Source organism: Pteropus vampyrus, unplaced genomic scaffold, assembly GCF_000151845.1.
Source record: "Pteropus vampyrus isolate Shadow unplaced genomic scaffold, Pvam_2.0 Scaffold74, whole genome shotgun sequence".
In the NCBI taxonomy this organism is placed as follows: Eukaryota; Metazoa; Chordata; class Mammalia; order Chiroptera; family Pteropodidae; genus Pteropus; species Pteropus vampyrus.
The window spans coordinates 6159374-6172071 of NW_011888855.1; the positions used below are offsets into that span (position 1 = coordinate 6159374).

General features: G+C 34.0%; 1 protein-coding gene and 1 pseudogene across 3 annotated transcripts in view; one reads left to right on the top strand and one right to left on the bottom strand.

The window, feature by feature from the left end:
• The window catches only part of DDX46 (DEAD-box helicase 46), a 44163-nt gene that overhangs the window by 17522 nt on the left and 13943 nt on the right, over positions 1–12698 (top strand). For all 3 annotated transcript variants that reach the window (XM_023531926.1, XM_023531927.1, XM_011362328.2), the window contains exons 14-16: positions 7309–7473; positions 7982–8144; positions 11137–11330. In XM_023531926.1, the coding sequence (XP_023387694.1) occupies positions 7309–7473; positions 7982–8144; positions 11137–11330 (522 nt within the window). The remainder of the gene's footprint in view (positions 1–7308; positions 7474–7981; positions 8145–11136; positions 11331–12698) is intronic.
• Positions 9404–9522, bottom strand: LOC111741226 (annotated as a pseudogene).

The following is a 12698-nucleotide window of genomic DNA, read 5'->3' on the forward strand; positions in this document are numbered from 1 at the left end:
GAATTTACCTGTTGGGTCCTAAGGAATAGAACTGGAACCCAGTGGGGAAACTATGGGGAGCTTGATAATGTGAAAAAGGACTGGATAAGCATTATTTGGAGATGAAATATTACTTTGTGGGAGAGGGCAGACTTGAGTTTGCTGTTCATACATGTGTTAGAATAGAGACAAGGGGTCCATTTGTGAAAAGAGTAGAGGGATCGAAGAATCAGCTGGAAGATGGAACTAGGCACCCTTTGATGTCATGGCAAATCATAGATTTTATGATAATGCTTAAGGTAGGTAAAGGGGTCCTATGCTTACCAATATATAGGTCTGATTAAGCCTTTCTAGTAAATCAAGTTATTCCAGAATGAGGTCAAAACATTTCTCATTGATAATGCAAAATGTGAATCTTCCCTTGCCATAAGTATATACGTGAGGGAGAAATGCCGAGTAATTGTTTATTTATTGATCACTGAAAACTTGTTGAAGAGAAGAAATTTTGGAATAAGTTAATAATTATTTTGTGAGCTGTAGAGGAGATTAAAGAAACTGGGTGTGGGTTCAGTGCCACGGAACACTGGTTAGACATTTAGCAAGTAAAGGCATGTCCATGCGAATCAAAGCTGGTGCTACTGAATGAAAATCTGCACACTGACTTACATCTAGAGAAGAGTTGGTAGGCAGCAGTATGCCTCCAGATGTGATTCTGTATTGAAGAAAATAGTGAAAACTGAGAATTAAATAAAATATGGCTGATGTGTGTATGTCTTTCAGGGTATTGATTTACGCTAAGTGTACCCATCGTAGTGTGACATGGGTGGCAGGTAAAGGGCTCCACTTTTCTACATGGCAGTGTATATCGTACAGGCTGGTAGGTAGAAATGCACATAGGTAGATTTTTGTGAATTGTTTTAAATTTAACTCAGAGCCAAAACAAAAGTTTTATTGTGAAGGATAAGATGATGGGATTTCTTTAGAAGACCAAACTGGTACAAATGTCTTGATTGCTTAGTTTGCCTCTACCTTAAACCTTATTTATATTATTATTTTTTGAACTTAAGAAAAATTATAGACTTACTAGTGAACATCTTTCTAAGCACTAGAACAAAATGCGAAGAATACTTTCAGAAGCAAATACAACTGAAGAGTAGATTAGAAATCCATTTGTTCTTGTATCTAAAATTGGGATCTTATTGAAATTAGCATCTGAAAGAATATTAAGAAGTGATTTTCCAAAAGAAATCACTCCATAGTTTTTTTTTTATTTATTTAGTTAAAATAAAGAATAAGAGAAGAAATTGATTGAATATGGAAATTGATCTTTAGCTCAAGTCACCCATTATGGAGCTGGATATATGTACTTTGCTGAAAGGGTGTAAATAATATTCCTATTAAGTACAAAAGACATTTATGTTTTATTTTTATTATGAAGTTTAGAATTTTGACCTCAATTTATTGTTCATCCTATGCCTAATGCAAAATGAAGTGAGCCGAAGATTCTGAAAAAGTTTACTCCAAGTTTTCACTTTCTTTAAAATACCAATCACATAGTAAAGTGAGACCATGAATATACTTGTCAGTTGTACACTGCAAAGCACCGTACTTGTGTCAGTTATCTTATGGATCTCACTCTCTTATAGATGATTATTGTAACTTTGAATGCCATCTTCAAGTTGGCATAAAAAATAAGTAACTAGATAGATGATTAAACACCTCAGCATCTCTGAGCCATCTCTGTTCAGACCGCCTGTGAATGGTTTAGTGCATAAGCAGTTATTATTTAATAACATAGATGCTACTTAAGGAAATTGAGGTATTAAAAAATGAGGGATTTTTAAACTTATTTTTAAGTCACATAATCCTTTACATTAGAGGATACATAATCAGGCAAGTAATGACAGGGACTTTCTTCCCCCCCAAGTTTTATTCCTATCTCAAAGTATGATTTAGTCCAAGGTAGTTTTTACCGACATACATTCAATATCCCAAAGATCACATTTGAGATATAAAATTTAGGGTCGTGATATTTACATTGATGAGTAAAATCATTAACTTCTTTGTAGCAAATTATCTTCTGCATTGTATATTGTCTAGAGAAGTGTAAGACAGAGTGGGATAAACTTTCAGAATATCTTTAAAAGGAGCATATGCCAATGATTTAGACTTTGAATTAATTAAAAGTGGAAAAATTACCAATTTTGTAACATAAGTGACTTATTGGTCTGATGTATTGTTTTAGCCTATGAGTGTGAAAGGAGAAGTTTATGGACTTACTTGGCAGTCCATAGCTGACTTACAGTATTTGCGTACAGTGAGATAGAGGGAGAGCATATTGAAAAGTTTCAGGAACCTCTTCTCACCAATAGCCAACAATCTGGTAATTACGTGAAAGGAAGAAAGCAATCAAAACCCTGACCAGTCATAACTGAAAAGTGTTTCACTACTCTGGTGTCATTCTAGGGGCATCCTCACAACTCTAAGCAGTAATTAATTATTATTCATAAGGTAAACCTAAGCTCCCATGTGCAGTAGACTGTTATATGAAGTATAGGATTTGTAACTTAGGAAGATTTCTGTTCATATTATGATGAGTGAAGGAGTTAGCTTTGGTTCTCCTGAAAACTTTTATGCTTTGACATTACCTTTTTGCATATGCCGAAAGCAAAAGGTCATTTGTGAACATTCTAGGAAGGAAGAATGTTACATATGCGTATAAGTTTAACAGTAGTCCCTCCCATACTTCTTTTTCATCGCTTAGCTGGCTGTTTGGATATTTACCTTTCTTCTCTGAATAGTATACTTTTATTTCTACTTTTTGATTTTCTGTTTTTGATATTATTTATTGACTTCCCACAATGGTATATAACTTTAACTGTTTTCTTCTTTCCTCTGTCACATTCTCGCATCATTTTTATCCCTTATTTCCCCAGTAGAATTGTGTTGCTTTTAATTGGATCATTATGCAATGTTATGACCATCTAAATGTTATTCACAGCTGAGCAATATAGTAAATGATTATTTTTAATTTTCTATGTAACTTTTTTTCCTTTGGAGTTCATAATTGTCTTTATATTTGTTGGCTGGATTTCTTAAATCTGTATATACTTAAAACTAATTCAGTTTTAAACTCTAGATACATAAATCACCTATCAAATAGCTGAGACATACAAAATTTCATATCAGTCTCATCTTCCTTAAGAAGTTTCTTCAGAGCCTCTTGACCTGTTCCAGTTGGGGTTTGTTGTTTTCTGTACCTGACATCGTGCTGTCATCCTGCAATCTCCATCATTCTCAGGATCTCCTTTATTTCTTAGCTGTGTTGGGATCCCCAAAGTTCTGTAACTCAAGAGTAGATCTTTTCTTAGTTAACTCATTTTTAAAGATTGCCTTATACCTGCATAGGGTTTGTGTCCTCCAAGTTGATTTTCTGTTTGTTCTGATCTCTGTATTTAGATTGGAGGCTTTCTGTAAATGTCTGGAATTTGTAGTTATCTACTTATTCTTAAGGAGTAAAGAAAAGGTGACTTAAAATTCAAAGCTGCGTGCGCCAGAGTGGGACTTGCTGACTCTGAGCTTCACTGTTGTCATCTAGCTGGGTCTTTTAGCTGGATCTTAATATCTTCTGCCTGTCTTATTGAGCTGAGCCAGTTCCTCCAGAGAAATTTGGTGAGTCTTCTGCCTGCAGTGTGAAGGTCTGTCTGCTAGTTCTGGAGTTGGGAAAGAGAGCCAGAGGGAGAGTTGGAAGTGTCTCAGTATCTATGATGCATTTCTTTAATACATTTCTTTTTAGAATGTTATTCTTCAGCAGTGTATGAAGTTCCCTCATTTAGACATACTCTGTTTTATTCTCTCCAGAAACTAAATCTTTATGTCTTTTGCTTGGGCGAAAGAGGGACCATTGCCTAGTTGAGTAGAGTCAGGTGGAGGTCTGCTGATGTGATAATTTCTTAAACAGACTTTTTATCAGTTCTAGCATCCCACCTTTTATATAAGGAAAATAAGTGCTTGACTTTTCCCCACTGCTAGCATAGGATTCTTTGCACATAGCATAGGAGTCTTTGCACAATGACTCTATTCTCACATTTGACATTTAGTTAGATATATAATTCTAAGGTGAGAATAATTTTCCTTCAGAATTTTTCAGTTTTCATTGTTTTTCTTGAGAAATCCAATGTTACTCTGATTATTAAACTTCTATATATAATTTGTATTATTTGTCCTTTGAAACTTTTCAGGTCTTTCCTTTCGCCCTAATGTTTTGTAATTTCAAGTGATATTCTATAGTGTAGGTTTGTTTTACCCAATTGTCTGGACAATTCGGTGGATTCTATAAAACTTCAAATTCTTTAGTTTGAGAAAGTTTCTTTAATTACTTTTTTGATAATTTCCTTCTGTTTTCTGGAACTCTTATTATTTGGATGTTGGATCTCTTGGACTCATCCTTTAATATTCTTAATTTTTCTTACATATTTTCCATCTCTGTTTTCTATTGAATTTTTGAATTCTGCTTGTATAGTTTTGATTTCTAAAGGCTCTTTTCTCTGAGTATTTTAAATGGCATCCTGTTCTGGTTTTATAGGTGCAGAAATTTCTTAAGTTTCTCTGGATACCGATAGTAATTTTTAAAAATTTTTATCTCTTTGCAAAGTCTATTTTCTCCATGTTGCTTTTTTCTGTTTGTGTATGCCACTATATTTGAAAGCTTTATCCAGACACAAGAACAAGAACACTAAAGTAGTCTTACATTTATTAAAGAAATCAAGGAAAACACTGGTTCCTGACTATTTTATTTTTTTCTAGCAAGTTCTACTGGGAACGAATAATTATATTCCTAGTCATAGTTTACTTCAAAGTATACGATCATTGTAAACTTTTATTTTTAAAAGAGTTCTGTTAAGGTCTTATTATATAGCATGAAACTCACCTATTTTGAGTGTGTAATACAGTGTTTTTCAGTATACATACAGCTTTGTGCAGCCATCACCACAATCTGGTTTTAGAACATTTCCATCACCAGAAAGATGCCTTGTGCCCATTTGCGGTCATTTCTTATTTCCACCCAGCCCGAGGCAGCCACCAATCTGCTTTCTGTTTTTATAGATTTGCCTTTTCATCCAAGTAGAAAGAACTTTTGAGAACCTCTTCACCTATGTCATAGCATGTGTTAATAATACTTCATTTCTTTTATTGCTGAGTAGTTAGTATCTCATTGGATATATGAACATTTGTAATATTTCCACTTTTTGGCTATTATGAATAATGCTACTATGAACATTTGCATGTAAGTCTTTGTTGGGACCTCTGTCTTCATTTCTCTTGAGTAGATAGATACCAAGAATTAGAATTGATGGATTTGATGGTAATTTATGTTTGATGGTAATTTATATTAACATCAAAGAAATGAAGTTACAGTTTCATGTACAGTGATGCAAAGACCCTCAAAAATATGTTAAGAAACCAAATATAGCAATACTTAAAATAGATAATAAATCATACTGAAGTTAGTATCTTTTGGATGCAAAGCTGGTTTAACATTAGAAAAATCGAGTAATATAATCTACCCTATTATCAGAATAGAAGGAAAAAACCATGCCATTATCTCAATTGTAGAAAAGGCATTTGATGAAATTTCACTTATGATTTAAAAATTCAGCACACTAAGACTAGTCAGGAACCTCTCCTTTAATAAAGAGTATCTACAAAAAAAGCCTATAGCAAACATACTTTGAAACTTAACATAAGAAACAAAGTAAAATACTTAACACCTCTTCAGTATTTCACAGGAGGTTCTAGCACAGGAAGCAAGGAAAAGGTATAATGTTTGGAAAGGAAGAAATAAGTGTTATTTGCAGATGATATGACTATTTTTGTAGAAGACTCAATAACTTATGGATAATAATAAAGTTTCTGGACACAAAGTTAGTAAACAAAATCATTTACTACATTTGTTTTCCCAGTGAGTTAGAAAATGTATTTTAAAAAACATAATTTGTAAAAACATGAAAAAATAAACCTTGACAAAAGATGTGTAAGATATAGCTGGAGAAAATTATGGAACTTTACTGGAAAACATTAAAGAGGACTTAAGTTGACTGTCAATTTTATGTAAAGGTCAGGTGGTGAAGAGTGACCCTCCTGAAGAGGGTGTGAGGGAAACCACTTCTTGAAAATCTAGTTTGTTCTCATGTTAGTGATTCCTTTCCTTGAGTCTGCTAAGTCAGGTATCACTTAATCAACATATTCTTGCTACCATCTCATGTCTTATTTTCTTTGTTGGTTTGTGCAGTTTTTAAAAACAATGCCTGTATTAATGTTTTTACAGAGATTTTCAAGGGAAGAGAAGTAAATGTATGTGCTCAACCAGTAGACTTTAATAGAAAGTACTGGCCTATGTTTTAAAGCCATCATTCTGGCTGCTGAGTTGAGAACAGATTTCAGACTGGGCAGGAGTAAAGGCGGTACGAGTTATTAAGACAGTTGAAATGATCCAGATGAAATGGTTGAGGTTTAGGCCAGGAACCCAGGATTTACAAGTGCCTTGGGTCGGACTGTCCCTTTCTTAGAATTCATATAATCTTTGATTAGAGTGAAAATGTAGTCCTAGAATTCTTTATATTCTTGGCAAAACCTTTACCCTTCCCAGTTTCCAACCATTCACCACTACCTACTTTGAAACCATCATTAGCTTTTTTTCCTTGTTTAAACCAGTTACCACAAGAATTCTATGACTCCCTAATTCCTCCAGGGCTCCATGGACACTGAGGCAGTTTGTGCCTGTATCCTAACCCTTCAGCAGTCTGTCCACATTTATTGTTCTGTTTCTGTAGCTTTTATCACCATTTGAGACAATATATTTTTCTGTCTACCTCATTAGAGTATAAGCTCCATGAAGACAAATTTTTGACTATTTTTATTGCATATTTCAAGCACTTAGAACAATGCCTGGCACATAATGATTGCTCAATAAAAATGTGTTGAATAAATGAAGGAAAACAGTGATACCAAATGGAGAGTGGTGGTATCCTAGAAACAGTTGGAAGGTTGAGACTACTGAATTTGTTGATGGCTTGGGTGTGAGACGAGTAAGAGAGAGCATAGTCAAAGATGGCTTCTAGATTTTGGCAAAACAGGTGGATGACTAGAGTTGTCATTTCTTGAGACAGGGAAACTACAGGAGGAGCAAATTATGGTGTAATTGTATTCTTCTTAGGTAACAAGTTTAAAAGTCACTGAAAAGAGGTTCTCAAAAGTTCTTTCTACTTGGTTTTAACATTTGGTTTTTGGAGACTACTCACCATATTGACTTTTATAATGTTTTCTCAGGTCATGCGCATTGTGGATAATGTCCGTCCTGATCGACAGACAGTTATGTTTTCAGCTACTTTTCCCAGAGCTATGGAGGCTTTGGCTCGCAGAATCCTGAGTAAACCCATTGAAGTGCAGGTTGGAGGCAGGAGTGTGGTTTGCTCGGATGTGGAGCAACAAGTGGTGGGTACAGTCCTTAGGAAATCCCCAGTTCCCTGGATGCTTAAGCAGTATGTGATCCTTTTGGGATCATTGTTTGTGATGTAGGTAGATAATTTCTAAAATTAAATAGCATACATCGACTCTAGTCTTTAATGTTTTACCAGATACACTTGAATATGCTAGTCCATGGAACTGACTGTCTAAAATGCTCTTTCAATTACACCCACCATAAGTGATGGGCTGGTAGATAGAAATGTCCATAAGCTATCATATTCTTTGGTTAATAGGATGTAAAGTTAAGAGGCAGAGAGGACAGTTGATCATTTACAAGCCTCTTACTCTGAAAGTTACAAAATTTTTCTTGTCTTATTGGTTTACTAATTAAAATCAATATATATTTTTTTGCTCTTTCCTAATGATATAGCAAGGTGCTATTATTTATCCATTTGCCACAAATAAAATGAATATTTTTGTTCAAGAGATGTATTTGTTTTTATTCCATTAACTTGGTGCAATTTGGTGTTTTCAGATTGTGATTGAAGAAGAAAAGAAATTCTTGAAGTTACTTGAGCTTCTGGGCCATTATCAAGAATCAGGATCTGTCATTATATTTGTGGATAAGCAGGAACATGCCGATGGTCTCTTGAAAGATTTAATGAGAGCATCTTATCCTTGCATGTCTCTTCACGGAGGTAGTATTTAATACAATTTCTGTTTAGTACTTAACTTGACCAAGTAGTGTGCTGTGTTCAGGATGATACTATTTACTTTCTACTCTTAATTTAGAACTAAAATTTATATCATCTAAGTTTTAATTCACAGAAGCTCTGTGGGGGTAAGTATTATTAGAAATAAAGAAAACAAAAAAACAATACATTGGTTTGACCAAATTCCATGGCCATTAATTAGCTAAGGAAGAATTGAACTTAAAATTTTCTGATTCATATTATATTCTTTTCCATTGTATCCTTGTTACCTAGAGATTTTTATGATTCACATTAGAGCTTTAATAAAAAATTTTAAATAACATTTTAATTTCTTTGTAACATCACCATTATATGTATGTGGGAGTTTTGTTTTATTTTTAAACAAGGGCATTAACTTAGTTGGACCCATATTCTAAACTCAGTCTTTGTAATGGACAAAATCTGAAATCTCTTAATTTTTGTTAGCTGTAGCTGGGGTGCTTGGATTCTGTCTCATGCATATGTAGTTTAGGGGTCAGATACTTGGGCAGCATTTTTACACATAATTGAGTGTGCCCACTCTGTTCTTTCTGGGATTTATTCCCTCTTTTCTGGTCCTGAGTTTGTTTTGAAATCTTTCTTCTGTTTCTTGTCAGTAAGACTGTTTCTACTCAAGTTTTGACTTCCCTACCTGTGCTGGCCAGGGCCTGCCCTACTCTCCGTCAAAACAAAGTTTAAAATAAATAATAACATTCTGTAACCTCAACCAGTATCATTACATTTTTCCAAGTATCAACGCCCAGTTTCTACCTGCTTTTAGTCACTCTCTAGTGCCTTTAGATAGTTGTCCTATATATTTTGTCCAGAATTTATAGTTATTATCTGTAGGAGAGTTGGTCCAATAAGAGTTTCTGCTACATTAGTGGAAATGTGTGTTTTTTATATAAATGAGGAAATGTTCTCTCATAATCCCCTGTCTGTACTTTTCTCTCTTAGGTCAGAATTGCATTACATGCTTATGCCTAAATCATTCATAGGCAAGAGGAATGATCAATGGTTTTATGTGCTGGGATCCCTGAGGGTCTCTGACATTTTCAGGGGGTTCACGAAGTCAAAAGTATTTCTGTAATAACCCCAACATGTTATTCTCCTTTTTTAAAAAATTTGTTTGTTTGTTTATTTTTTAGGCGAGGCAACCCTTGGTTGAACTCATAGATTGCAAAGACCTTGTCAGCTTACAATCCCTTCTTTTTTTTTATTTTTTATACCTACAGCACCTGGTCATCTTAGGTGGTTTCTCATCCAAGTACTAACCAGGCCCGACCCTGCTTAGCTTCTGAGATCAGATGGAATCGGGCTTCTTCAGGGTAGCATGGCTGTAGATGTTATTTTCCTTTTTAACTCTCATCTCATGAGTGTTTAGTTTTCTAGAGGCTGCGTGGCAATAGTGAAACATTGAATGCAGAAGATAGGAGACTCCAACTACTATTAAGCCAGACGTTAAAGAAATTTGCAAAATTATAAAACAATTCCATGCTTCTAATAAATTATTTTATTGTTTGGGAAAGTTATTTTTCACAAAAACTTTTAACAAGTAATTGCTTTATTGTTATTTTTAAATACGTTAATAAGTATTTTAAAATGTCCTCAGTTCTAGTTTCCAATACATTAAATATTGATAGAGATGAACTATAATAAACTAAAGCTCCCTAGGTCTGTTCCTCATTAATTTATTTAAGAGTGTAGAGCTGGCCTGAGTGCTGAGAGTTTGAGAAGGATTGGTTTACACTAATCATAATTCACCTCATAAGACAGAATTAGGTTCATCTCCGGTTTGGTATATGTAGCTGTGTGTTGGATGGTTATGTGAACAAAATTGAGGTTACATTAAAAAGGAATAGGCTTAATGGTTGCTTCAGTTAGCATATTATATTCAGTTCCATGGAATGAAATATGTGCAGTTGGGTTAGTAGTCAGGATACCTCAGGCTAAAGTAAAAGTTTTGGTATGTTTTAATTATAAGGTTAGATGTATATTGATACTGATTCCATAAATTTTTCTTATGAGATTTTTGGGTACTAGGATTTTTGTATCCTAGTTTTCTTTGACATAAGATCCAAGTACTTTGTTTAATTCAGTCTTTGAAGAGTTTATTTCAAATTTTAGATAATACTAAAAATTGATATTAATATATACATGCTAAATATTCTGTGTATGTTAAACTTAGGTTTTATATGAAATCTTAGAATATCTCCTGCAAAAATGAGTTTCAGGGTTTGAGAATTACTAGAGATTCCTAGATATCCCATTATCAAATATATTTGTAGCCTGGGCATCTTGTAATAGAACATTTTGGCATTTTATGCTCTGCTTTGTCACTCAGTCTAAGGCTCTTTGGGTAATATATTTGAGAGATCCAATTAGGTATATTTAACCATTGTACCTCAAACTTTAGTATGCATGTGTAATCACCTAAGGATCTTGTTAAAATGCAGAATCTGATTTAGTAGTTTGGGTAGGGTCTGAAATTCTGCATTTCTAATAGGCTCCCATATGATGCTGCTTCTGGTCCTTGGACAAAACTGAGTAGTAAGGCTCTAAATAACCTACAGAAGAAGGAGGAAGTTCTGAATCCTACCAGTATAGTCTGAAATGTGCCTGCCTTTTCTTCCGTTGCTCCTGAAACAGGTTTAGGTTAGTGATTCTAAGATTGAGCTTCTGCAGTTATAAGCCTTATATATAAGAAAGGGGACAGTCAATCCATAGATCTGGAAGGTTCATAAATGAGTTAATAGCAGTAACCTTTGATATTGCCATTAAATTTCCTTAGTATTTTATTTTCTATATTGTAATTGTTGGCTGTGTAGTCAGTATAAGTTGGATTTGTTCTTTACTCAGTTTTCCACTTCTTTCTCTGAATGTCAGAGGAAGTGGAGAGTTTAGTTTGAATATGTGGTTTTACAACTCTTAGTTTAATTTACTTATGTTTAATTTACAGGTATTGATCAATATGACAGAGATAGCATCATAAATGACTTTAAGAATGGGACCTGCAAACTTCTCGTGGCCACCTCTGTTGCTGCCCGAGGTCTAGATGTGAAACATCTGATTCTTGTAGTAAATTACAGCTGCCCCAACCATTATGAAGATTATGTGCACAGAGCAGGACGGACTGGAAGAGCAGGCAACAAAGTAAAAAGAACTTTTTAATAAGTTGATTTCTATAAGTGTTTTTTTAGTATTTTAAGGAGTAGATAATAGGAGTTATGGGGACATTTTGAAAATCTCAATCATCAGACTATGGTTGAGGTTCAACTATAGTTGAGGTTCATCATTTATATACATATACATGTATAAATGTCGTTAAAATTATTAGATACCTAGCTGTTCTCTATGGGCAGATGGTGTTAACCGTTTGTGTTTTAGGTTTTTTTCTTGTCTACAAATTTCTATATATACCCATGGATCTTTCACTGCTTTTAAAAATATATGAGATCATAAAATACACTCATACCTGTTTCCCTGCAATACATATATATATATATATATATATATATATATATATATATATATATATAAAACTTGTTTTTTTGACTGATGTATTCTGATAAGTATATAGGTCTAATTATTTTTGAATACCACAGAATATTCTGTTGTTGGAAACATTGATGATATACTTGATATTCCAACCCTAGACATTTCTGCATATTGAAGCAATAATAATGTTAATAGTAATAGGTTATATTTATGGAGTACTGATTAAGTGCCAGACACAGATGTGCTTTGCATATTTTATTTCATTTCATCCTTATCTTCTCTTTGAGGTGGATGATATTACTTCCCATTTAATAGATGAGAAATGTTGAGGCACATAGAAGTTAATTGCCCAAGGTTACACAGCTAATAAGTAGTGATGGTATTTATTCTTTTAACTTGAGTTACTCTGTGATTTGGGAAACTTTTTGTGTAAAGGGCCTGGTAGTGAAAATTGTAGCCTTTTGGGGCCACATATGCTGTCTGTCATGTACACGTGTGTGTGTGTACATGTGTACACAACCTTAAAAATAACATAATACCATTCTTAGCTCATGGGCAGTACAGAAGCAGACGATGTGTCAAGTCTAGTGACCGGATATTTCTGAAATAAAATATTAAACCATGTTTTAAATTTTATAACAGTTCAGTGGTGGGGGCACAGTATTTTGTGAATATGGCAATCTGATTGTGGTTTGCTATTCCTATACTTCTAACTCCAGTCTTTCTTGTCTGAACCAAAAAGATACTGGTGACACACGAAGCCTTAGGCTTTAGAGAATCCCAGGGAGGTAACATGGCTGACTTCATTTTGCCAAGACTGTTACAGAAATAAATAAATATATAAAACAACTCACTTTTGTATATAAAAACATTATATATGTATACATATGTACATATATATGATTTTATATCTTTTATTGGTCCTGAAAAAAATATCGGAAGCTACATTTTAAGAAGTTGATAATGGGTTAGCTGGTGTAGAGTAGTGGTGCAGTAGGTAGTGGAGGAAGGAAATGGAAGCAA